This window comes from Pan troglodytes, chromosome Y, assembly GCF_028858775.2.
Source record: "Pan troglodytes isolate AG18354 chromosome Y, NHGRI_mPanTro3-v2.0_pri, whole genome shotgun sequence".
Lineage (NCBI taxonomy): Eukaryota > Metazoa > Chordata > Mammalia > Primates > Hominidae > Pan > Pan troglodytes.
Window position 1 is genome coordinate 32,049,835 of NC_072422.2, and position 27,233 is coordinate 32,077,067.

A 27,233-nucleotide genomic window follows, 5' to 3' on the forward strand; every position below is an offset into this window, starting at 1 on the left:
TTGTCCACTGGGGTGGTGCGTGCTCCTGGCATCTGGTGGGTGGAGCCCAGGGACACTGCTCAACACCCTACAGTGCACAGGACAGTCCCACCATAGAGAATCCTCCTGCCCCAGATGTCCATACTGCTGAGGCGGAGAAATCCTTAGCATGAGAAACTCTATCTATTATCCATCCAGTCAACCTTCATCTATTTGTCTGTCTATGTATGTATGTATGTATGTATGTATGCATGTATGTATGTATCTATCTATCTATCTATCTCTCATCTATCATCTATCATCCATCCATTCATCTATCACCTATCCAACCATGCATCATCTATTTATCTATACATCTATCATCTACCCAACTACCTATCTAATCCACCCAACCATCTATCATCAGTTTATCTACATATGTATCTATCCAATTATTGATCATCTATTCAACCATACATTATCTACCACTTTATCTTCTATCTATAATTCATCCAAACATACATCATCTATTTATCTATATACCTATCATCCACCCAACCATCCATCATTTATTTATCTGTGTATCTATCATGCATCCAACCATCCATCATTTATCCCAACCATCCATCATTTATCTATCTATCCTCCATCCAACCATCTATTATCTATCTACCTATCTTACTCCTATCTGTACCTACTATCTATTTATATCTATCAATCATCTATCTGTATCAATCTTTGTCTCCTATCTATATCTATTATCAACCTATCATCTATCTCTTTGTATCTATCAGTCATTTATCTATCACCTATCTACCATCTATCTATCACTTATCTATCTATATCAATCATCTATCAGTTATTTATTTACCAATCTAATCTGTCCACATCAGTGGCTCTCAGGAGCAAGTTTGCACCCTCTAAAGGGGCATTTGGTAATGTCTAGAGACATTTTGGTCATCACAACTTTTTGGGGGTGGGGGGATGCTACCATGTGGCAGGTAGAGCCCAGGGATACTTCTCAACACCCTACACAGGACACCCAAGCCCAGAGAATCATCCATCCCCATATGTCATTCATGGGCATTTTGAGAGACCCTGCACCATCTGAAGAACCTGTCTATTGAGCATAAACACTCCAAGCACCACCTCCTCCTCCTCCTCTCTGCTTCCTCAGGCTCTGTTGATACCCAGCACAAGTAAGGGCTGTGCAGACATATTTAAGCAAATAAGTGGATTCATGAATGAGAGACATGCTCTATGCCTTCCACAGAGTTAAAAAAAAAGCACTCTTTAGTTTCCATGACCGACATTCTTTAACAATTTGTGATACTGCATTTCTTGAAATGCTGACAGTAATATTTTTCCCAAATATTTATCTTGTTTGCCTTTTTCCTTTCTCTCAGGGGAAGCAAAAGAAGGACAGTTTTGCATATTTGTGGAATACGAATACATGTATATCCAGGTGTCTCTTTGAAAACAATATAAAAAAGAAAAATCCTGAATGATTTCCTAGAGCACAGCTTCTCAGTCCCCAAGCTGTCTTGCTGCATACTGAAATTGTCACTACATGCAACTGACACTCAAATCCTGCCTTCCTGCCTGCCAAATCTGTCATCAGAAGCATTGCCTTTGACTCAGTTTCCTTGCCTGTTAAAAATGTGTAGAGAAGCTAATCATTGAGAGAAGGTGATGAAAGCAGTTTTTTCAACCACTCTGATGGAAACCCAAATTAATGTGACCCTCTTTTGTCCTTGAAAATAGCATTGTTGAAGATGGCCGAATAGCAACAGCTCCGGTCTACAGCTCCCAGTGTGAGGGACGCAGAAGACGGTGATTTCTGCATTTCCATCTGAGGTACCGGGTTCATCTCACTGGGGAGTGCCAGACAGTGGGTGCAGGTCAGTGGATGCGTGCACCATGAATGAGCCAAAGCAGGGTGAGGCATTGCCTCACTTGAGAAGCGCAAGGGGTCAGGGAGTTCCTTTCCGAGTCAAAGAAAGGGGTGACAGATGGCACCTGGAAAATTGGGTCACTCCCACCTGAATACTGCGTTTTTCGGACGGGCTTAAAAAATGGCGCACCACGAGATTATATCCCGCACCTGGCTCAGAGGGTCCTACACCCACAGAGTCTCACTGATTGCTAGCACAGCAGTCTGAGATCAAACTGCAAGGTGGCAGCGAAGCTGGGGGAGGGGCGCCCACCATTGCCCAGGCTTGCTTAGGTAAACAAAGCAGCTGGGAAGCTCGAACTGGGTGGAGCCCACCACAGCTCAAGGAGGCCTGCCTGCCTCTGTAGGCTCCACCTCTGGGGGCAGGGCATAGACAAACAAAAAGACAGCAGTAACCTTTGCAGACTTAAATGTCCCTGTCTGACAGCTTTGAAGAGAGCAGTGGTTCTCCCAGCACACAGCTGGAGATCTGAGAAGGGGCAGAAGGGGTCCCTGACCCCTGACCCCTGAGCAGCCTAACTGGGAGGCACCCCCCAGCAGGGGCAGACTGACACCTCACACAGCCAGGTATTCGAACAGACCTGTGGCTGAGCATCCTGTCTGTTACAAGGAAAACTAACAAACAGAAAGAACATCCACACCAAAAACCCATCTGTACATCACCATCATCAAACACCAAAAGTAGATAAAACCACAAAGATGGGGAAAAAACAGAACAGAAAAACTGGAAACTCTAAAAACCAGAGCGCCTCTCCTCCTCCAAAGGAACGCAGTTCCTCACCAGCAACGGAAGAAAGCTGGACGGAGAATGACTTTGACGAGCTGAGAGAAGAAGGCTTCAGACAATCAAATTATTCTGAGCTATGGGAGGACATTCAAACCAAAGGCAAAGAAGTTGAAAACCTTGAAAAAACTTTAGAAGAATGTATAACTAGAATAACCAATACAGAGAAGTGCTTAAAGGAGCTGATGGAGCTGAAAACCAAGGCTCGAGAACTACGTAAAGAATGCGGAAGCCTCAGGAGCCAATGTGATCAACAGCAAGAAAAGGCATCAGTACTGGAAGGTGAAATGAATGAAATGAAGCGAGAAGGGAAGTTTAGAGAAAAAAGAATAACAAGAAATGAGCAAATCCTCCAAGAAATATGGGACTATGTGAAAAGACCAAATCTACATCTGATTGCTGTATCTGAAAGTGATAGGGAGAATGGAATCAAGTTGGAAAACACTCTGCAGGATATTATCCAGGAGAACTTCCCCAATCTAGCAAGGCAGGCCAACATTCAGATTCAAGCAGATCTCTCGGCAGAAACCCTACAAGCCAGAAGAGAGTGGGGGCCAATGTTCAACATTCTTAAAGAAAAGAAGTTTCAAACCAGAATTTCATATCCAGCCAAACTAAGCTTCATAAGCAAAGAAGAAATAAAACACTTTACAGAAAAGCAAATGCTGAGAGATTTTATCACCACCAGGCCTGCCCTAAAAGAGCTCCTGAAGGAAGCGCTAAACATGGAAGGGAACAACCAGTAACAGCCACTGCAAAATCATGCCAAATTGTAAAGACCATCAAGACTAGGAAGAAACTACGTCAACTAATGAGCAAAATAACCAGCTAGCATCATAATGACAGGATCAAATCACACATAATAATATTAACTTTAAAGGTAAGTGGACTAAATGCTCCAATTAAAAGACACAGACTTTAAATTGGATTCAGAATCAAGACCCATCAGTGTGCTGTATTCAGGAAACCCATCTCACGTGCAGAGACACACACAGGCTCAAAATAAAAGGATGGAGGAAGATCTACCAAGCAAATGGAAAACAAAAAAAGGCAGGGGTTGCAACCCTAGTCTCTGATGAAACAGACTTTAAACCAACAAAGATAAAAAGAGACAAAGAAGGCCATTACATAATGGTAAAGTGATCAATTCAACAAGAAGAGCTAACTATCCTAAATATATATGCACCCAATACAGGAGCACCAAGATTCATAAAGCAAGTCCTGAGTGACCTACAAAGAGACTTAGACTCCCACACATTAATAATGGGAGACTTTAACACCCCACTGTCAACATTAGACAGATCAACGAGACAGCAAGTCAACAAGGATACTCAGGAATTGAACTCGGCTCCACACCAAGCAGACCTAATAGACATCTACAGAACTCTCCACCCCAAATCAACAGAATATACATTTTTTTCAGCACCACAGCACCTATTCCAAAATTGACCACATACTTGGAAGTAAAGCTCTCCTCAGCAAATGTAAAAGAAGAGAAATTATAACAAACTATCTCTCAGACCACAGTGCAATCAAACTAGAACTCAGGATTAAGAATCTCACTCAAAACCGCTTAACTACATGGAAACTGAACAACCTGCTCCTGAATGACTACTGGGTACATAACAAAATGAAGGCAGAAATAAAGATGTTCTTTGAAACCAACGAGAACAAAGACACAACATACCAGAATCTCTGGGATGCATTCAAAGCAGTGTGTAGAGGGAAATTTATAGCACTAAATACCCACAAGAGAAAGCGGGAAAGATCCAAAATTGACACCCTAACATCACAATTAAAAGAACTAGAAAAGCAAGAGCAAAAACATTCAAAAGCTAGCAGAAGGTAAGAAATAACTAAAATCAGAGCAGAACTGAAGGAAATAGAGACACAAAAAACCCTTCAAAAAATTAATGAATCCAGGAGCTGGTTTTTTGAAAGGATCAACAAAACTGATAGACTGCTAGCAAGACTAATATAGAAAAAAAGAGAGAAGAATCAAATAGATGCAATAAAAAATGATAAAGGGGATAACACCACCGATCCCACAGAAATACAAACTACCGTCAGAGAATACTACAAACACTTCTACGCAAAAAAACTAGAAAATCTAGAAGAAATGGATAAATTCCTGGACACATACACTCTCCCAAAACTAAACCAGGAAGAAGTTGAACCTCTGAATAGACCAATAACAGGATCTGAAATTGTGGCAATAATCAATAGTTTACCAACAAACAAAGTCCAGGACCAGATGGATTCACAGCCGAATTCTACCAGAAGTACAAGGAGGAACTGGTACCATTCCTTCTGAAACTATTCCAATCAATAGAAAAACAGGGAATCCTCCCTCACTCTTTTTATGAGGCCAGCATCATCCTGATAACAAAGCCAGGCAGAGCACAACAAAAAAAGAGAATTTTATACCAATATCCTTGATGAACATTGATGGAAAAATCCTCAATAAACTACTGGCAAAATGAACCCAGCAGCACATCAAAAAGCTTATCCACCATGATCAAGTGGGTTTCATCCCTGGGATGCAGGGCTCGTTCAATTTACGCAAATCAATAAATGTAATCCAGCATATAAACAGAACCAAAGACAGAAACCACGTGATTATCTCAATAGATGCAGAAAAGGCCTTTGACAAAATTCAACAACCCTTCATGCTAAAAACTCTCAATAAATTAGATATTGATGGGACGTATTTCAAAATAATAAGAGCTATCTATGACAAACCCACAGCCAATATCATAGTGAATGGGCAAAAACTGGAAGCATTCCCTTTGAAAACTGGCACAAGACAGGGATGCCCTCTCTCTCACCACTGCTATTCAACCTAGTGTTGGAAGTTCTGGCCAGGGCAATTAGGCAGGAGAAGGAAATAAAAGGTATTCAACTAGGAAAAGAGGAAGTCAAATTATCCTTGTTTACAGACGACATGATTGTATATCTAGAAATCCCCATTGTCTCAGCCCGAAATCTCCATAAGCTGATAAGCAACTTCAGCAAAGTCTCAGGATACAAAATCAATGTACAAAAATCACAAGCATTCTTATACACCAACAACAGACAAACAGAGAGCCAAACCATGAGTGAACTCCCATTCACAATTTCTTCAAAGAGAATAAAATACCTAGGAATCCAACTTACAAGGGATGTGAAGGACCTCTTCAAGGAAAACTACAAACCACTGCTCAAGGAAATAAAAGAGGATACAAACAAATGGAAGAACATTCCATGCTCAAGGGTAGGAAGAATCAATATCGTGAAAAGGGCCATACTGCCAACGGTAATTTACAGATTCAATGCCATCCCCATCAAGCTACCAATGACTTTCTTCACAGAATTGGAAAAAACTGCGTTAAAGTTCATATGGAAGCAAAAAAGAGCCCACATCACCAAATCAATCCTAAGCCAAAAGAACAAAGCTGGAGGCATCACACTACCTCACTTCAAACTATACTACAAGGCTACAGTAACCAAAACAGCATGGTACTGGTACCAAAACAGAGATATAGATCAATGGAACAGAACAGAGACCTCAGAAATAATGCCGCATATCTACAACTATCTGATCTTTGACAAACCTGAGAAAAACAAGCAGTGGGGAAAGGATTCCCTATTCAATAAATGGTGCTGGGAAAACTGGCTAGCCATATGTAGAAAGCTGAAACTGGATCTCTTCCTTACACCTTATACAAAAATCAATTCAAGATGGATTAAAGACTTAAACGTTAGACCTAAAACCATAAAAACCCTAGAAGAAAACCTAGGCATTACCATTCAGGACATAGGCATGGGCAAGGACTTCATGCCTAAAACACCAAAAGCAATGGCAACAAAGGACAAAATTGACAAATAGGATCTAATTAAACTAAAGAGCTTCTGCACAGCAAAAGAAACTACCATCAGAGTGAACAGGCAACCTACAAAATGGGAGAAAATTTTCACAACCTACTCATCTGACAAAGGGCTAATATCCAGAATATACAATGAACTCAAACAAATTTACAAGAAAAAAACAAACAACCCCATCAAAAAGTGGGTGAAGGACATGAACAGACACTTCTCAAAAGAAGACATTTATGCAGCCAAAAAACACATGAAAAAATGTTCATCATCACTGGCCATCAGAGAAATGCAAATCAAAACCACAATGAGATACCATCTCACACCAGTTAGAATGGCAATCATTAAAAAGTCAGGAAACAACAGGTGCTGGAGAGGATGTGGAGAGATAGGAATACTTTTACACTGTTGGTGGGACTGTAAACTATTTCAACCACTGTGGAAGTCAGTGTGGCGATTCCTCAGGGATCTAGAACTAGAAATACCATTTGACGCAGCCATCCCATTACTGGGTATATACCCAAAGGACTATAAATCATGCTGCTATAAAGACACATGCACGCGTATGTTTATTGTGGCATTATTCACAATAGCGAAGACTTGGAACCAACCCAAATGTCCAACAATTATAGACTGGATTAAGAAAATGTGGTACATATACACCATCGAATACTATGCAGCCATAAAAAATGATGAGTTCATGTCCTTTGTAGGGACATAGATGAAATTGGAAATCATCATTCTCAGTAAACTATCACAAGAACGAGAAACCAAACACCGCATATTTTCACTCATAGGTGGGAATTGAACAATGAGATCACATGGACACAGGAAGGGGAATATCACACTCTGGGGACTGTTGTGGGGTGCGGGGAGGGGTGAGGGATAGCATTGCGAGATATACCTAATGCTAGATGATGAGTTAGTGGGTGCAGCGCACCAGCATGGCACATGTATACATATGTAACTAACCTGCACAATGTGCACATGTACCCTAGAACTTAAAGTATAATTAAAAAAAAAAAAGAAAAGAAAATAGCATTGTCATCACTGCCAGGTTTTTGGGAGAACATATTTTATTATCAAATGTACAGTATATTGACCCTAAAATTACAGTAAAGCAGTCATGGAAATAACAGATCTTGTATTATTCATGGGCACAGACTAACTCATGGTTGCGGAAGCAGCAGCCACCTTAGACCAGATGGACAAGTCAGATACTGCAGAGAAGTTTCTGGGCTTTCCAGGGAAGACTCTAGATTCAATTCTGGAAAGATATGATGCAGTTTTCTCCTCCTCTCCTCTCACCTCCGCTGAGCACAGCTTTCAACAAAAACTTTGCATACAAGGAAATCTAATATCACAGCCTTCGCCAGTGCAGGGTTGCTGGAGAAAGTAACATAACAGTAGTGACTGAATTTGAAGGAGGTTGGAGAGGAATTGTTTAAAATTCTATTTCCATGTCTGCTGTAATGTATCCAAGTCTTGTAAAGACCAATCATTTATTAATTTTAATGAGACAGAAAGTATTTCTCCTTCTAGTCTCATCATCTGTTTTGAAAGGAAAAATATTTATATTAAAAAATTACATAAAAAGTGGGTTCCAGGAAGAAATGTTTTTTTCATATAAAATGGTAGCTGTATGTATGTAACTCTGAATTAAAATATATATATTATTTATAAATTTTATATATACAAATTATATAAATTTATATATATATAATTTATATATATAACAATCACTCTAGTTCTAAATCCTTATTGGGCAAGCTGGAATTTTGAAGTGACAGAGGAAATAACTGAAAAATGACTTGTCAATCTGGAACAAAGTCTATCATGTAAAAACTGCAGCAGGTTAACTAGGTGATGCATCTTCAATGGGGTAGTGAGGTGTTGTTCATGTCTATGGCTTATTTTTGGTGAACTTTCCTCAGATATCCTACGGACACTTATGCAGGCAGTTGAATGACATTTGCAAAAAAATAAAAATTACAGTCAGAGCACAGACACCCTGAATGAAGCCCCTGGCATGATGTAAACACAAAAGAAAGTTCTCAGTGAGGCTGAGCCCTTTTACTCATGTCTGTATTGCTTCCTTTTCCCAACAATTGTAGATCAAGATCAACCTCAACTTGAAACCCACAGGGGGCCACCATGCACTGTGACACATTATTTAAGAGCTCCGATTCCCCAGCCTGGCTTCCCTTACAAACCCCGCTTTGTTGTCAGTTCCTGAGCAATCATCCTGGAATCCACATTTCAGAAGAGGTGGATGTAAGTTGTTTTGGAGTCACTGCCGAGAATGTTTTTTGCCATGCACTTGTAGAAGCCGGCATCTCTCTGTGTGGCATGCTGGACGGTCAGTGATCCCTGGGGGTGAAGAAATCTGTTTCCATACAGACAAGCCTGAACCCCTGCCTTCAGATGCGACTTATCCGGTAACTCCCACGTGATGTCAGCTTTGGGAATCCCCATAGCCATGCAGTTCAGTTTCACGGTGTTCCCGGGCCGGGTGTAGATGACCGGGGTGGGCTCGCTGGTGATCCGGGGAGGATAGGCGATCACAATCACGGGGATGCTGGTGACCGAAGGGCCGTACTCCGTCTCCATCCTGCATACATAGGTACCCCTGTCAAACACCGAGGCCTCACGAACCGTGAGGGTGCCATTGTCCAGAAGAGAAACGCGTCCCAGGGTTTGGGGGCCCTCCAGATGCATGCCATTGGGGAGCGTCCAGGAGAAACGTCCCTGCCCAGCCCCGGGAGGGGTGCAGGGGAGCTTCAGGGTCTCACCATTGATGATGCTGACCAGGTTATGATACTGCTTGTTTGCTTCTGGCTTCAGTCCCACCTTCAGGGAGACCAGCCTCTCCGTGTGGCCAGCGGCATTGCGGGCCACGCAGCGGTAGGCCCCAGCGTCCACCGAGGAGAGACCGCTAATGTGTAGCATGCCGTCAGCCTTGTGGTAGAAGCGCTGCAGCTGCTGTCCACTCTGCAGATCGGTGCCATTGGGAAGGACCCACACCAGGCTGGGTGTCGGGGTCCCCGCGGCAGAGCAGTTGAGGCTGATGGTGTGGCCCGCCATGGCCGTGATCTTCTCGCTGATCGGGTCGTGGAAGATGGGTTTCTCCATGGGCTCCAGGACAGTGAGCTGCACGATCAACCTGGCCGCCCCTCCCTCGTTGCGTGCCATGCATACCAGCTGGACGGAGTCACTCTTCCTCAAACTCCTGATGTCCAGGGAACCGTTGCCATGGACAGTGATCCGGTTTCCATAGTATGGAGCTGGCAGAACCACACCCTCGGGAAAAGCCCATAACACCCTCGGGGTGGGGATGCCTTCAGCTTTGCAGTCAATCAGTTTCCGACTGCCCCCGGCTGCTATCTCCCGCACAGTGGTGATGGGGTTGGGGTTACCGTTGATCTTGGGTGGCTGGAGGTTGACGTGAATCCACACCGTCTTCCTATCCTCTCCCGCGCTGTTCCTGACCAAGCAGGTGTAGTTGCCGCTGTCAGAACGCTGGGCTTTCTGAATAAGGAGAGTGCCATCTTGGTATATCTGATACTTCTCAGAGGAGGTGGGGATCACCCTGTTGGCTGGGGACAACCAAGTCACCTTGGGCATGGTTCTCCTTTGGCCTCACAGGTTACAGTGACCACATCTCCATAGGGCACCTGAACCGCCAAGTAAGTCTTGTTCCGGATGGTGGCGGGCGCTGTCACCACCTTGACTCTGACTCTCATCTCGTCCTTCCCGACCTGATTTTCAGCAAAGCAGGTGTAGTCTCCTTCCTCCCTCATCCCCACTTCGTTAAAGTAGAGTGTCCCATTGTTGAAGACGACATAGCGCTTGGTGCGTCCACCGCTGTCATCCGACTGCATGAAGGAGTTCACCAGACTCCCGTCTGGGAGGCTCCAGGAGATCTCGGGATTAGGAAGCCCGGTGGCCACACAGTCCACTTTCAGGTCACCCCCGTACAAGACTTTGTCGTCGTTCTCCTCCTTGTGTTCAATCTTGGCCGGTTTCATCACCACATCCACCTTGAGCGCCACGTAGTCATCACCAACCTTATTTCGAGCTACGCACAGGTAATCTCCGGCATCTTTGTCCATCACTGATTTCACCACCAGGGTCCCATTGGCAAACACCTTGATTCTGCTATCAAAACTACAGAAAAAAAGAAAAAGGAGTAAGATGTCAGTTTCCCAAATACTCTACCATGGTGTTATGTCACTGGAATAACACAAAAAATAGATATTTCTGTGATGCATCAGCCCACGAGGCTGCTATTGCAAAATGCCCAATGGCTTTTACAGCCTGGAGAAGATTGTGGAAAGTGATTGACTGCAAATAACAACTCCCTGTTAAATCTGATGTTAGGTTGGCCTGACCATGGGTTCAAGGACATGAAATGTAGTCAAAGATGTCAGTCCTATTCCTGCAAGTGTGTCTGGATCAAGTATTTGCATGGTAGTCATTGCAGAGGTCAATGTAAAAACAAAATCAGATAAAATGCTGCAGTCATGGAGATGGTGATGAATCTGAGTCAGCCTAATAAAGATGTTAATTTCTTCCTGGAGAAAATGCTTTAGACACTGTTTCTACTTTTGGCAATTTTTTTTTTTTAAAGCTGTTGTATCCCAGTTTTGGGCAAGAGTCAGAAAAAGCAACTCTAAGGTCATGTAATTATGGTTATGCCCAGAGTTCCAAGGCTAAAATTGGGCTCTTCAGAAGTTGGCAATATTGGTGTAATGGGTTTTCTAGAATTTGTAATTAAAGCTGAATAACACTCACTAGCTAAGACCCCAAGGCTGGTGTACCATTCTTCCCTATGAAGTCTAAGCACTGCTGAGTTAATAATTACAAAACGGTTTAACAGAGGCAACCTAGAAAGGATGATAGGAAAATCTTCATTATATATGTAACAGTTTCATAAATACTGAAGTATTCTTTAGTTATTCAGAACTAGTATGTTGGATAATCCAGTGAAAAGATTGAGAAAGTTCTCACTTTTAAAATTGTCCCTGTTGAATCCTCCATGACACATACATTGTAATGGGAGCCTTAATATTTCCTAAATACCACACTTTCTTTTTTTTCTGAAGAATTGGGATCTTGCTTTGTCATCCAGGGTGGAGTGCAGTGGTGCAATCATAGCTAACTGTAGTCTTGATCTCCTGGACTCAAGGGACCCTATTATCTCAGCCTCCTGAGTAGTTTGGACTATAACCATATACCAATATGCCTATGCGTGGCTGGAGGTGTTTTTTTGTTTGTTTATTTATTTATTTATTTATTTATTTTGCTTTTTTGTTTTTGTTTTTTTTGTAGAGACAGGATTTTGCTATGTTGTCTGGGCTGGTTTTGAACTCCTGGACTTAAGTGATCCTTCTGCTCATCTCCCAAAGTGCTGGGAATACAAGCATGTGCCACCACATCTGGCAACATTCCATTTTTCTAATGACATGTCTAAGACGATGTCATAGATCTTAACAAAAATGAGCCTGCTTGTGCTTACATTCAACCTAATCATTGTAATAAAAGCAACAATTAACAATGACAAAATATACTGTTTTGTGGGTTATGAGTGAGAATGAAGTCAATGTAACTCAGTAAGGAATTTAATAGCTGTGGGGCAGGCAAGCACATTTTAATGTGTCTTGGAGTTTGAATCCAAAAATGATTATGGTAGCATGTGTATGTAAACGTTCTATGGCTTCCGTAACAGTGACCCCAATCCAGTTGTCATCAGAATAAATCAACTGAGCAAATCTGAAAGCCACAGATGTCTATGCATTGTGAGGGATTTGACTTCAAGAAACAAAGCTCTGATACTTGTTTTTCTTTTTGTTTTTTGAGATGGAGTCTCACTTTGTCACCCAGGCTGCAGTGCAGTGGCCTGATCTTGGCTCACTGAAACCTCTACCTTCTGGGTTCAAGCAATTCTTCTGCCTCAGGCTTCCAAGTAGCTGGGACTACAGGCATGTGCACTATGCCCTGCTAATTTTTGTATTTTGAGTAGAGACAGGGTTTCACCATGTTGGTCAGTCTGGTCTTGAACTCCTGACCTCAAGCAATCCACCCACATTGGCCTCCCAAAGTGCTGGGGTTACAGGTGTCAGGCATCACACAAGGCCTGATATTTTTATTTTTAAGTAATCCCAACATGTAGGCAGGGAAGAGCCTGCTCTGACAAAATGCACATGGTTTGTTCAATTACACTTTACTAAGAATATAGTCAGAATTTACAAAGAATAAAGTAACATAAATAACAGTTTATAATTTATTTAGGATTTATATGGAGATATTAATAGAATGACTCAAAAATCCTAGTGGAACTGCATTCTTCTACTGTTATCCATTCAAAACTGCCTCCGCCATGCCAAATTCAATGGAAAACAGTTTTCTTAGTGGCAGCACATCTGCTAAGCTGGAAGGCCTTCCTGGGTATATTTGGTACATGATTCTTCTGGACTGATTGTGCAAGCTCTTCAGAGCACCACCAAGCCATCTAAAGTATAAAATACAGGCAGGGGAAAGGCATCTCAGCCCTTTTCCTGAACTGCAAAGAGTCCTAGAAGGGCAGATACAACTGTGCAGAAGAAACCCTTGGACACGGATTTTGCTCTCACCATAGTGAGAGGCTTTCCTGCTTGAGCTGCTGAATGCTGAAGACAGCACAATCCAGGGATTCTCCACCATAGCAGTGTGAATTGAGTTGGACTCCATTTTACCTTTCCTCTACTGTCAGTGTCCTCTATTTTTTGACACACTTATTAAAGAGATATTAGCCCTTTTTTGAATCTAGCTCAGGGTTTCTCAACCTTGGCACTAGCGACATTTGAGCCTAGATGATTCTCTGTGATGGGGCCAACCTATGAACTGTAGGGTGTTGAGCAGTGTCCCTGGACTCCACCCACGAGATGCCAGCAGTATCCATCCCATCTGTGACAACCAAAAAATGTTTCCAGACACAGCCAAATGTCTCCTGGGAGTAAAATCTCCTTGGTTGCAAACAACTACCATAGCTAGCTAGCTAGCTAGATCAGTAGATAGACTAGATAGATAGATAGATAGATAGATAGATAGATAGATACATACATACATACATACATACATACGGATGGATGGATGGATAAATGGATGGAGAGATGGGTGGATGGATGAATAGATGGATACATAAGACATAAGAATGGATGGATGGATAGGTTAGGTAGATAGAAATGGATGGATAGATAAGCAGGTATATAGACAGATAGACCAACATTTTCATACTAAGATAGGGTTTCTTGGCTTCAGTACTAGGGACATTTAAGGCTGTATGGAGGATTCTTTGTGGTGGGTCTGTCTTGTGCACTGTAGGGTGTTGAGCAGCATCTCTGGGCTCCACCCACCAGTAACATTCATCCCATTTGTGACAACCAAAAAAAATGTTGTCAGACATAGCCAAATATCTCCTGGAAATAAAATCTCCCTGGTTGCAAGCAATTGCCATAGACGGGTAGGTAGGCAGGCAGATAGGCAGATAGATAGATAGATAGATAGATAGATAGATAGATAGATAGATAGACAGACAGACAGACAGACAGACAGACAGATATGGGTGTATGATTGAATGAATAGATACACAAGAGATAAGGATGGATGATAGGTTAGGTATACAGGAATGAATGAATGGGTAAATAGATAGCTAAATGGACAGACAAAATCTTACATGCTAAGACAGGGTTACTTGACTTCAGCAGTATTAACACTTAAGGCAAGATGAATGCTAATATGTGGTGGGGTGTCTTGTGCACTGTAGGATGTTGAGCAGGATCCCAGGACTGCAGCAACCAGCTACCAGAAGCACACCCTCCACCCCAGAGTCATGATGACCAAAAATGTCTCCATACATCACCAAGTGTCCCCTAGGGACTAAGGAACACCTGATGCCTGGTTGCAAATGACTGCCATAGATAATGGATGGATAGACAGACAGATGATTGATAGATAGATAGATAGATAGATAGATAGATAGATAGATGATAGATGAAATAGGTAGAAGGATGGATAGATTATAGATTAGATAGATAGATAGATAGATAGATAGATAGATAGATAGATAGATAGATAGATAGATAGAATCTTTCCTGCTAAGACAGAGTAACTTGACCTCGGCACTATGGACATTGAAGGTAGGATAGATGACTATCTGTGATGGGCCATCCTGTGCACTGCAAGGTGTTGAGCACTGTCCCTGGGGTCCACCCACCAGATACCAGAAGCACCCACCGCCCCATTTGTGATAATCAAAGGTGTCTTCGGATGTTGCCAAGGGTTGTCCTGGGGCAAAATCACCCTTGGTTGAAAAGCACTGCCATAAACCTGTATATCTGGGAACTGATGGTACTTGATTAGAAGGTGGCTTGGCTTTCTTCATAGCCCAAGTACATTTGTATCATTTCAAGTGCACTATGTTGGTGTGGTAATGATGCTTTTAAAACAATGTGTACACTTTGATTGTACCAATAATGCCATATTAAAATAAAGCCTAACACATCTATGTATATTGTTGAAATCTACAATGGAAATAGAAGCAAGCTGAATTGTTTGCCCTAACATTATAGTTAAACATATAATCATTAAAACAACAGTTTCTTGATTTATTTATCTTTTTCCTGTTTTTTTTTTTTTTTGAATGGGACAAGAGAGGAGGAAGTTAAGTATTTGTTAAGAAGAAGTTAAGCATTCGTTGTAGATCCAAGTTTAGAGATACAAAATGTCATTGCATAAAAATCACACACAGGGTCAGGCACGGTGGCTCAAGCCTGTCATCTCAGCACTTTGGTAGGTCAGGGCAGGAGGACTGCTTGAGGTTAAGTGTTCAAGATCATACTTGGCAACATAGCAGATCCCATCTCTACATAAATTGAAGAAAGAAGAAGAAAAGGAAGAGGAGGAAGAGGAAGAAAGAAGAAGAAGAATAGGAAGAGAGAAGAAGAAAAGAAAAGAAGAAGAAGAGGAGAAGGAGAAGAAGAAAGAAGAAGAGAAGAAGGAAGAAAAAGAAGAAAGAAGAAAAAAGAGGACGAAGAAAGAAGAAGAAGAAAGAAAGAAGAAGAAGAGGAAGAGGAAGAAGAAAGGAAGAACAAGAAGAAGAAGGAGAGGAAGAAGAGGAAGAAGAAGAAGGAGGAAGAAAGAAGAAGAAAGAAGAAGAAGAAGAAGAAGAAGAAGAAGAAGGAGGAGGAGGAGAAGGAGAAGAGGAAGAAGAAGAAGAAGAAGAAGAGTCATGCCTCATGGTGCACACCTGTAATCCCAGCTACTCAGGGGATCGCTTCAGCCCAGGAGTTTGAGGCTGCAGCGAGCTATGATCGCACCACTGCACTGCAGCCTTGGTGACAGAGCAACACCCTGTCTCAACTTAATTAATTAACTTATTATTATTATTTTTAGATAGAGTGTCAGTCTGTCGTCCAGGCTGGCATGCAGTGGCGTGATCTTGGCTCACTGCAACTGCCACCTTCTGGGTTCAAGCAATTATCTTGCCTCAGCCTCCTGAGGAGCTGGGACTGCAGACACTCGCCACCACGTCCGGCAAATTTTTGTATGTTTGTTGAGACAGGGTTTCACCATGTTAGCCAAGCTGGTCTCGAACTCCGGACCTCAAGTGATCCGCCCGCCTTGGCCCCAAAGTGCTGGGATTATAGGCGTGAGCCACCGTGTCCTGCTAATTAATTTCATTTAATTTTATCGCACGCAGGGAGCAATGTGTGTGCATATTCATCCTGCAAGGTTATATTCGTTGGGGCCACCAGCCCAGGGATTTACAGGAAGCCACGCGGAGCTGCCTACCTGAAAAGCGCGTCGATCGTCCTCTTGGACGGCAGCCTCCAGAGGATGCGCGGCCAGGGATCCCCCGAGGCGCTGCAGTCCAGCTTGAGGGTCCCTCCGTACCTGACGTCCGTCCTCCGCGAGGAGGTGCCCGTGATGCGCACGTTGGCTGCTGCGCGCTGCACGTTGGCTGCTGCGCGCTGCACGTTGGCTGCTGCGCGCTGCACGTTGGCTGCTGCGCGCTGCACGTTGGCTGCTGCGCGCTGCACGTTGGCTGCTGCGCGCTGCACGTTGGCTGCTGCGCGCTGCACGGTCCTGCACGCGGAGCCGATCAGGTTGGCGGCCACGCACTCATAGCGCCCGCTGTCCTTGGGCGCGAGGTTGCGGATGTAGAGCGTCCCGTTGGGGAAAACAAACAAGTTCCCGTGGAGGAACTGCGAGGGGCGGATCTGGGTACCGTCCCCGAGCACCCAGCGCACGCTGGGCAGGGGCGCAGCCTTGGCAGTGCAGTGAATGTGAATGCTGAGCCCCGGGGGCAGCGAGATGTTCTCCAGCTTCTCCTGGTGGATAATGGGGGGCAGTGCCGCCACGTGTAGGCGGATGGACACGCTGTCCGCCCGGGTTGCGTTGCTGGCCACGCACTTATAGATGCCTCTGTCTGAGAAGGACGCCTCCTTGATGGAAAGGGTCCGGTTTTGGTGCAGGGTGATACGGCCCTCCACGGAGGACACAGTTTGCCACACCCTCCTGTCGCGGAAGATGCAGGAAATTTGGGGGGCTGGGGTCCCTTTCGCCAGACACTCCATTGCAATGGTGTCTCCCAGGTAGACGGTGACGTCCTGGTAGTGGGAGGCTAGGATTTGAGGTTGCTGCACGGTGACCCAGAGCAAGACCACCATTCTGTCCAGGCCGTACAGGTTGCTGGCGGTGCACATATACTGGCCTCGATCTTGCACTTGAACCTTCCTTATCACTAAGGTACCGTTCTTGAGAACCTCAAACCGTTGTATCCTGGTGTTTGGAGTCATAAGAGCTCCTGGAGAAAATTAACATAGTAGGCTTTGGCATAAACTGTGCCCTTTTGATAATGCTCAAATGAGCAATATTAGTTAATCTAAGTCTCCACTTTATCACCCAGACAGCAAAAGCAAATGTAGAAGGTAGAATGTTTTAGTGTTTTTAAAAGTTTTTTCATGTTTATTTTATTTGTTAGAGATAGGGTTTTGCTCTGTCTCCCAGGCGGGGGTGCAGAGGTACAATCATAGCCCACTGCAGTCTCAACCTCCTGGACTCAGCCTTCTAAGGAGCTGGGACTACAGGTGCAGGCCGCCAGTCCTGGATAATTAAAAACATTTTTTTTCTTTTTTTATTATTATTTTTTTTTTTGTAGAGACATGGTCTTACTGTTTTGCCCGGGCTGCTCTTGAACGTCTGGCCTCAATTGATTCTCTGTCTTGGCTACCCAGAGGGCTGGGATTACAGATGTGAGCCATCACACCCAGATTGTTTTTGTCCTAACCATTAAAGAAATGTAAAACTGAGCTATCACCTCATGCCTGCTGGAATGGCTATTGTCAAAAAGACCAAAAACAACAGACACTGGTGAAGATGTGGAGAAATGGGCACCCTCGTACACTGTTGGTGAGAATGTAAATTGGTACAACCACTGTGGAAAACAGTATGGAGATTCCTCATAAAACTAACAATAGAGCTGCCTATGGTCTAGCAATCCCACTACTGGGTATTTATCCAAAGGAAATGATGTCAGTTTGTTTATGAGACATCTGCACTCCCGTGTTTATCACAGTGCTATTCACAATAGCCAAGATTCAGAATTCAGCTAAGTGTCCATCAATAAATGAATGGATAAAGAAAATGCAGTATATATGCACAATGAAATACTATTATGTCTTTTTTTTAAAGGAAATTCTGTCATTTGCCACAACATAAATGAACCTGGAGGATATTAGGTTAAGTGAAATAAACCAGGCACAGAAAGACACATACTGCATGATCTCACTTATATGTGCAATGGAAGAAAGTTGAACTCATAGAAGAAGAAACAGATAGTGGAATGGGGGTTACCAGGGACTGGGGGTAGGAGAAAGGGGAAGCTGTTAATTAAAGAATGTAAAGTTCAGTTAGGAGGAATATGCTTAAGTGATGTTATACTCATGGCAACTATAGTTAATAACAATTTAGTTTATATTTGAAAATTGTTGAGAGTAGATTTTTTGTCATCACACACATATGAAATAAATATGCTCTTTAAAAAAAGGATAGAGAAAAATAACGTTTTGTTTTTCTTTTTCATTTTTATACTAGTCCCAGAAACAAGGCCATCCTCAAGCAAAAGAGGGCAAATGTGGGTTTTATAGAGAATTCTGGAAGCAGGCATAAGTCCTAGCCACTTCCAAGGTGAGCTAAGATTCCACAAGCTCAATTACTACAGACACAGCCTCTCCCTTATTTATTCATGCTTATGCTATTCTCCTGAACTCCTTGGGCTAGCTGGTTGCATGGTCATCCCAGGCTTGCAGTGGCCAGCCACCCCTGCCCAGAGAGGCCCTTGAGTCCACAAGAAAGGTAAATTACTCCCAGCACCTTAGCAGGCCAAGGCAGGAGGATGCTTGAGCCCAGGAGTTCTAGACCATCCTAGGCCACATATCTAAACTCTGTTTCTACCAAAAAAAAAAATAGCTGGGTGCGGTGGCATGTGCCTTTGGTCCCAGTTATTTGGGAAGCTGAGGTGGGAGGATCCCTTGAGCCTGGGACATAGAGGCTGCAGTGAACCATGATCATGTCACTGCACTCATGCCTGGGCAACAGAGTGAAACTCTATTTAATAATAATAATAATAATAAAAGGAAAGAGAGAGAGAAGTAAAAAAAGAAAAGAAAACAGAAAAGAAAATAAGGTAGATTGGTTAGACTGATGGGGACGGGGTCATGATGGGGTCATTCCCCACTTGAGTTGAGCATGAATTCAGGCTTCTCAGTGACATCTGACCTCTCACCACTCTAGCCAGTGGGTGGAGTTATGGGACATAGGTCCTTATTTCTCTCCACTCTCTATACTCTCTATATTTCACACTCTGTTTGACCTCCTAAGACTCTGCAATCATCAGGCTCTGTATTAATTGTGTGTTTCTGATGCTCTGTCATCTGGGGTTTTGCTGACCCCGGGAAAACTACCCCTCCCAAAGCTAGATAATCACTAGAGATAGCAAACTACACACCTGTGAGTGCAGCTTGCATATGCAAACCAATCAATCCAGAGACCACACCCTAACCACCTCCTTTATTGGGCTGTCTCATTCCAAGTCACTATCCTCTAGCCTTAACTATCCCAGGGTCAGGTAACATACAACTAGGGACAGCCCCATGTGCTCCAGAGCCTGCTGACATTTTTCAAAATACTCAATTCTAAGCCTCGCCTGTTTCTTCCCATAGAAACTACAAAAAAAGGTGCTTGCCCACACTTTCTTCCTATCTCTCTGCTTCCTAACCAAACCTGGTGCTTCCCTCTGTGGCCCTGCATGATGTGTTGTACTCTGTCCTGGTAACTGAGTAACAAACTATCTTTTTAATGGCAGTCATCTGCTGATCACTTGGCCTAACCATACAGGCATGCAATGAAACTGTAAATGAGACCTCAAGCTCTCATAACATGGACCCCCTGTGACTGATAGAGATCCGCAAATTTACAAAACAGAACCAAGCAACCATGGCAGGAGGAGAGAACAGCTGTCAAATGCTGTTTGTTCTCAGAGCAGTATCTCTTGACAAACAACTTGCCAGAGACTTCCAGTTTGGGGCTTGGAAATCACCCAATCAGGGCTCAACTATTTGGACCAGTCAGAACTAAACATATTTGAATTCCTAATTTGTGTAAATAGACTTGATTGGGAACCAGTGCAGGAACTGTCTCTACTTCCTTTGTTCTTCAGAGAGCACTTTTTACTTGCACTGAAGGCTATGTCCACCTAATCTGGAAACGGTTTTCTTTTTTTTTTTTTTAAATGGAAAATACAGCTCCCCCTTTATCCTCCACAGATCTCATGGACTTTTGTTAACAATGAAATATAATAATAAAACCTACATTTTTAAACAGGGGAGCCCAAGGGAGCCCTGAATTTTAGAACTCCTTCCGTTCTTCTCCCATGTTACTGGACCTTCCTGGGTCTGGACTTGTCCTGTGTGCCATTCACTTCATTCTGACCAGTGCCTCCAACTGTTTTACTAATAACTTTCTCTAATATGGGAGCTCATTCTTTGGATGAAACTTTCAAATCCTGCAAGCTCGTCATCATTTCCATCCTCAAGGGGAACTCATACTCTGACAAAGCGTCTGGTGGTCACACACCTGCAAAATTACTTGCTCTCACTATGAAAATAATTTCATAGTGGGTGGATTATTCCAACACAGAACAGACATTGAAAAAAGGTCACTACTCTGGTGTGTTTACAGAAGCAGCCAAGACCACAGCTGTCCCCTCCAAAACGAGGATCAGCAGCCCGTTGAGTCTGCCCAGCCCACCAGGTCTTAGAGAGTAGGTATTGCTTAGTGCTGATATAATCTCCCTACTTTTCAGGCAATGCAGCTAAGATCCCACCTAGCTTTGTGGCTGAGCCCTCCCGAATGACAGGTGACCATGGGCATGGTCATGGACACCAACCTGCTGACCATCACTTATGGAGTCCCACCTCCCCACTGAGGCATTTTATGATGCAGAGGTACAAGAGTGCCTGTCTTTCATTTGGTTTGGGATGCAAGGGAAGGACCACTGAAACCTCCTGCCAATTATTCTTACACCTCCTGGGGCAATTTTAAAGTGCCTTCCATTTCTCTCTGATGCCTCAATAAAAGAGATTAGTTTATCTGAAAACAAAGGCATGATAAATCCCTGCCATGTAGTTCCACAACATGCAATTACAACACTTTTGGATGTGAGCAAATCTCATTTGGCCATCCATTGAGAGAAATAGCTTTTGTCTAAAAACAAGAGCTAGCTAACAAATGAGCAGCCAGCATTGAGAGCTGATTCCAGGAAATGTAGAAGAAAAATGTGCATGAATGTCTGGTGCAGGGGCAAAGTTCAAAGATGCTCTGAAATGGCATAGGGTGTGAAGGAACCTAAGGATTTATATAAATGGGATTCCCAGAAGGAGAATGGGTTCCTTCAAGGACATAACCCTTTTGGAATAAATAACCCATGGTGTCCCTCATTTTCCACTTCCAGCAAAATTCATTATGAAATTATGAAAACCTATGACTTCAAGTGCTAAGCTTATCAAAGAAGTAAACAATTGCCCTAGGCTCAGAGTCTCTGTGAACCTCTGGAATACCTCCAACATTTGGGAGATAAAGCAGTACAAAGAAAGTACAGCTAAGTGCTAGCAGCATAAATCATTTTGCATTATCGAAATGAAGGCAAAACACTCATAGACACACATACACACAATCCTCTGATCAGAATCCAGGGGTGAAGATACATTTGTGTTGAGAGAGAAGGAAAGAGAAAGGAGAAAAAGATGCTCTTTTGTCCAGGTTGTGATTCTCTGGTTTTATTTTCTTCTGTAACCTAGAAACTGTTCTGTCATTCAGAGAAAGCAGATGGTCAATTTAGGAAGCCAGCTGCTCTTTGAATGTCTGTCTCAGGATTCCAAGTATAAACCATTTTTATGGGCTGAAATGTGTCCCCCCAAATTTATATATTAAAGTCCTAACCCCCAGGAACTCAGAATATGACTGGAGATAGGATCTTCACCAAGGTGACTAAGGTTAAATGAGGTCAATAGGATGGTCTCTAATCTGATAAAACTGGTATCTTTATAAGAAGAGATTAGAACCCAGACAAACAGAAGTTGGACCATGTATGACATAGGAAGAAGACGGCAACTACACGCCAAGGAGAGAGGCCTCAGAAGGAACTAATCTTGCCAACACCTTGATCTTGGACTTCCAAAATCTGCAATTGTGAGAAAATAACTATCTGTTACTTAAACTGCCCAGTTAGTGGTACTTTGTCATGGCAGCCCAAGCTGATTAACACAACCCTGGGTCTAGGTTCAAGTCAAAGAAGCACCTGATTAGCACTTAGAAGACTATAACCAGATCTCTGACCAAGCTGGGTTTACCTTTGCAAGCTGGTAAAAGGGCAAGGGGGATTTACAGACCACGTCTCATATCCACTCTGCCCTCAGATGGTGGTTGAAGGCATTTGTATTGGAGCCAACTGAAAAAAGTGAGAGTCTCTCTTATGGAATATTTCAAACCTGGGTTATTCTCCATCGAAAGGACTTATTAGATGTTTCCATGGCTCCATTAAAATCTCACATCCATTCTAGTTCCTCACTTCCTGTCCCTGCAAAGAAACATGCTTAGATTTAAGATTTCAGATGACTCCTCTCATCCTACCAATTCCTTATTTTCTGAGTTTCTGGTTGTGCCTAAAGTAAGACTCCAGTAACTTTCTCCTACACTCTGGTTGAAGTGTAGATTGGGTACACATGGACATAAAGATAGGAAAAATGGATACTTGGGGCTACTAGAGGAGACAGGGAGGGGTAGCAAGGGCTGAAAAATCCACCTATTGGATGCTATGCTCACTACCTGGGTAATGGGATCATTTGTGACCCAAACCTCAGCATCATACAATATACCCATGTGAGAAACCTGCACATGTTCCCTCCTGCATCTAAAATAAAAGCTGAAATTATAAAAATAAACACTTCTTCAAGCAAAAAAAAATTCCCCAAATTTGTTGTAAATATTTCTCCTAACGTGTTTATGTTTTGTACCTCATGCTGTTTTAATGTATTGTAATATTGCTAGCCAATAAAATAAAAATTGACCCAAAAAAGAGTAGATGCTTAAAAATCTTACGTGTGGAAACTTTTGTCCAAGTAACGAAAGGCTTTGGTTTTCCTATTGCCTCACACGGGAACACAGCGTCCGTTTCAGCAGTGACAGACACAGTCTGTGGGGACTTGGTGAGGATTTGGGGCTTTTCCCCAAGAGGCCAGAATTTGGATGCAGGCGGTCCTCCTGCAAAGAACTTTGAGCCGCTTTGGTGGATGCTTCCTGAGGACTGGACAGAAGATGTTATAAAGGAGACAGAACTCTGGGTGGAAGAGACCATAGGGATATTCTGTAAGTTAGTTGAGGGTGATCTCGTGGTCTGCGGAGTGTGCAACAACGGAGGTGCCGGAGGGCCAAAGTCCAGATGGAAGGTGCTATGGGAATATATCCTATTGTGGGAACCTGGATTAACTTTTCTCTCTCTCATTACTGGGACAGGAGAAGAGGGTATCTGGGGTCTCCGGGTGATTCCCAACTGTGGAAAAGAAAGAGTCCTGTTGGTAAAGAAAGGGAGTCTTCCATTGGAATAATGAGAAATTCTTGGACTGAGAGGCTTCCCAACTGAGTTTCTTGCCTCAGGGATGTTGCTATTTCCAAACACTTTGTAGGAGCCATTGGATTGGTCAGTTCTTAGGTCAGCAAACTTACTAGAAATGCTGGGTTTGGACATGTGTGATAGGAGAGGAGTTGTACTTGCTACTCTTGGAGTTGTAAACTGTTTGCTCTCTGGCAAAGCCCTAGAAGGATATGTAGTTATTTCTGGTTTGTTGGTCCTGTGATGAGGTGGCTGGAAAGTTACAAAGGATCTGGAAGTGCTTTGTGTGGACATTTCAGGCAGCCTCACTGTTCCTGTTGGTAGGATGGGTTTGGCAGGGATTCTGGTTAGTTGATGAGAAGTATGAACTCTTCCATCCTGGTGGTGGCTATCTGGGCCACGTGTTAGACTCCTACTATCAAATACTTGCTTTTCCAATTCTAGCTTTGTAGACAAGTTAAATGCATCCTGGTCAGAAGATGGTGTTGATAATTCATTTGGCCCTGATATACACTGTGTTCCTTCATTGTTCACTGGGGTTGCTTCTGTTTCTGGATTCCCCATGTAATTCAAGAAAACATTTTCCTTGGAATCTTTACATATTTGAGATGTTCTTGGACTGAGAAGTTCTGGCTTAGTGGTGGTGGTTTGTCCCAAAGTCAGGAGAATCATAGGAGGGGAAAAGGATGTTGGCTCCTTCATGCGGGCAGCAGTAGGGATGTGATTCTGTGGTCTAGTTTCAGAGTGGAGAATAGCCACAGTGGTTTCATGATGATCTTGACCAAGGGTGGTAGTTTCTACCTGACTTGAAGCCATCTCCACTTTTATGCTTGAGAGAATTGTGGAAAAACCAGCTTCTTCCTGGTGAAATGGTGTGGAGACTGTCACAGAGGACAAAAACTCAGAAGTAAAATCCACATCCTCAAGCTCGTTAACAAGGGGAGGGTCTGTAGGGGTTTCCCCAGAAGTGGTAACATGTATGTCTGTCTGTAGCCTCCCAGGCTGAGCTGTCCTTGAGGGATTCCAGGTTGGAATTTCTGGAAAGCCCACAGGAGAGGATTCTTCCTTAAATTCTCCCATAGTGGAGACCAAGGAGCAAGAAGTTGGTGTGACGTTAGTAATTGACTCACCAGGGACTAAAATGTCACTTTTATGTTTGTCAACATTTGTGGCAACATCATCCTGAATTTCTTTTCTATCTGATGTGGGTTTATACATGACTGGAAGTGTGTCTTGGACTTTATGGTAAGATGAATGTATTTTTCTGGTGGTTGTCGTGTAACCTAAGGAATCATAAACGCCCTCAGTTTTCAGAGAAACATTTCTAGGCAAAAGTGTAGTTTCTGAACTGGGAGTAACAATGTTTCTATGTTTATTTTCTGGAGAAGGGCTGGGCTTGGATGCAGATGCTCTTGAGCTCACTGTAGAAGGGGTATATCAATGTTTGTTTGGCCTCTTCCCGTGTTTTCTCCGTGGAGTTCCCTTTGATATGAGCTCCACATTATTCTCCATTTCCAGCTGTTTGGGGGTATTAACTGTGTTAATCTCCCAAGACGTAGGAACCAGGGAACTCTCCATTTGATTTGAAATCTTAATGTCAGTTGCTTGAGTTGGTTGAGTAGAAAAAGTCTCTAATGGGGCAAAAGTTGTGGGTGGGGTTTGCTTGTGCCGGTGGTGGAATTTGTGAGGGTGTAATTTTCTCCCATTGGGTCTCCTTCGAGAAGGGTGAGTGCTCATGGTGGATGATGAAGCCACTTTTTGCCTTGGAGTTGTTTCTGTTGTGGTGTCTTTGTGTAGCAGGGTGACTTCTTAACTGGAGACGTACTGCTCATTATACCCAGTGTGGAGTCAGGTAAAGTGATGGATTTGCTCTCTTGGCCCTCATTCTCAGAACTTCTGGAGTGTGTAGGGTCTCCCTCTAGCATATTTCCTCCCTGTAGTGTCTGAGACATCTCTTTCATACCCTTTTTAATCAGTAAGGTGTCTTGAGTGCTTAAACTACTTTTCACAAGCTGGATGTTCTCTGTCGGTCCTTGTAGATGTGATTTGCCTGGGACACCTTGTTCCCCTACAGTAGAATCCTCAAATGACAGTGATGTACTAGAGTCATTAACCCAGATGGTGGTGGTTGGAGTAAGGTGTGCAAAACTGTATTCTTTTATGTTATCCTCATGTGGTTGTGAATTAGTCTCCAAATCTGGGTCAAAGTATTGCACAGGCTCAGACTCAGCCAAGGAGACAACAACCAATGGAAGCTCATACTCACTGGGTGTGGGATCTGGTGAGGATCCAACATCTGCTGCAGACCAACCCTCTGTTTCCGTCTCTTCATGGGTGGGCTCTTCATAGACTGTGTCTAAGGTGTGCAGAGTAGGAGATGGTTCATAAGGCTCAGATATAAGTGTAGAGGCTGCAGTCCCCTTCAGGTCGCCTTCAGTGGAAGTTATCTCCTCAGTCTTCTTGGAATACTCATCAACAACTTCTTCCAGAGGTGTGCTTGTTACTTCAGGTTCAACAAGAATAACTCCATTGTTGTGGTGTTCTAGTCCCATGCTGGCTGAGGAAATGGTACTCAAAATGTGCTTTCCTTCGCTGAGTAGAGGTACATCTGCTGAGGATTCTTCAGCACTTGTTGCTGTCTGTATTGGAGATGCCAAGGGGGGAGAAACAGCAGGCAAAGGTGGTTGACTGCTAGGCTCAAGAATGGAGAACTTGTGGTTTTAATAATTGGGGATACTTCTGTGCCTATAGGGAGATTTTTCCCAAGGACTTTGGCTAAAATATCAGCCCAGTGCTCCGGATTAATCTGTTTGTTTGCCATGTTTATCCTTCGTCTTGATTCAAACACTCTGAGACCTTCTGCAACACTGGTCTCTGGTTCTTTTTCTGAATGCTTCCAGAGTTTCGGCTTTCTTCTCCCTTTCTTGGCTTTCTTATCTCCATTGATGGCATCATCCTTTGTTTTGAGGAACACCTCTTGGTGCTTTGGATGTAGAAGTCTCCTTGAAGTGTTCTCTTCATCTCCCGTGCCTGAGACCCCTTCAACCTCCACGATGTCTTCTCTCACTCTGGAAAGAGCCTTTGGACCTGGGCATCTGCCTCTTTTGGATGGCGAGCCAGAACCTTTCTTGGTCACTGTGATTCCCACCGTGATATGGTCTGCCCCATGCTGGTTGACAGCCACACATCTGTAGTAACCGCTATCACTGACTTGGATCTTTGGGATGGAAAGAGTTCCATTTGGCAGCATGTATACATGTGATGTGTTAGCCAAATCATTAATTATCCTTCTGTTTGGAAGAATCCAGCTAAGGTGGGCTTCGGGTATAGCTAAAGCATTGCAAGGCAACATCACTGGCTCCCCTGGGTTCTTGCCAATTGTCACTGTGTCTTTCTCAGCTGGCTGAGTGGAGGGAGACTGCACAAGTACCCTATATACCATGCGGTCCATTTCATCCCTCACTTGAGCAAGC

At 43.4% G+C, this 27,233-nt stretch overlaps 1 protein-coding gene across 1 annotated transcript in view; it reads right to left on the reverse strand.

Moving 5' to 3' along the window:
* Positions 1-7,615: 7,615 nt before the first annotated feature.
* LOC112209182 (matrix-remodeling-associated protein 5-like) overlaps positions 7,616-27,233 on the reverse strand; it is a 31,529-nt gene continuing 11,911 nt past the window's right edge. Inside the window, 6 exon segments of the mRNA XM_054677205.2 lie at positions 7,616-10,174; positions 10,177-10,718; positions 16,383-17,397; positions 23,250-25,565; positions 25,568-26,446; positions 26,449-27,231. Of these exon segments, the coding sequence (XP_054533180.1) occupies positions 8,811-10,174; positions 10,177-10,718; positions 16,383-17,397; positions 23,250-25,565; positions 25,568-26,446; positions 26,449-27,231 (6,899 nt within the window). The 3' untranslated portion in view covers positions 7,616-8,810.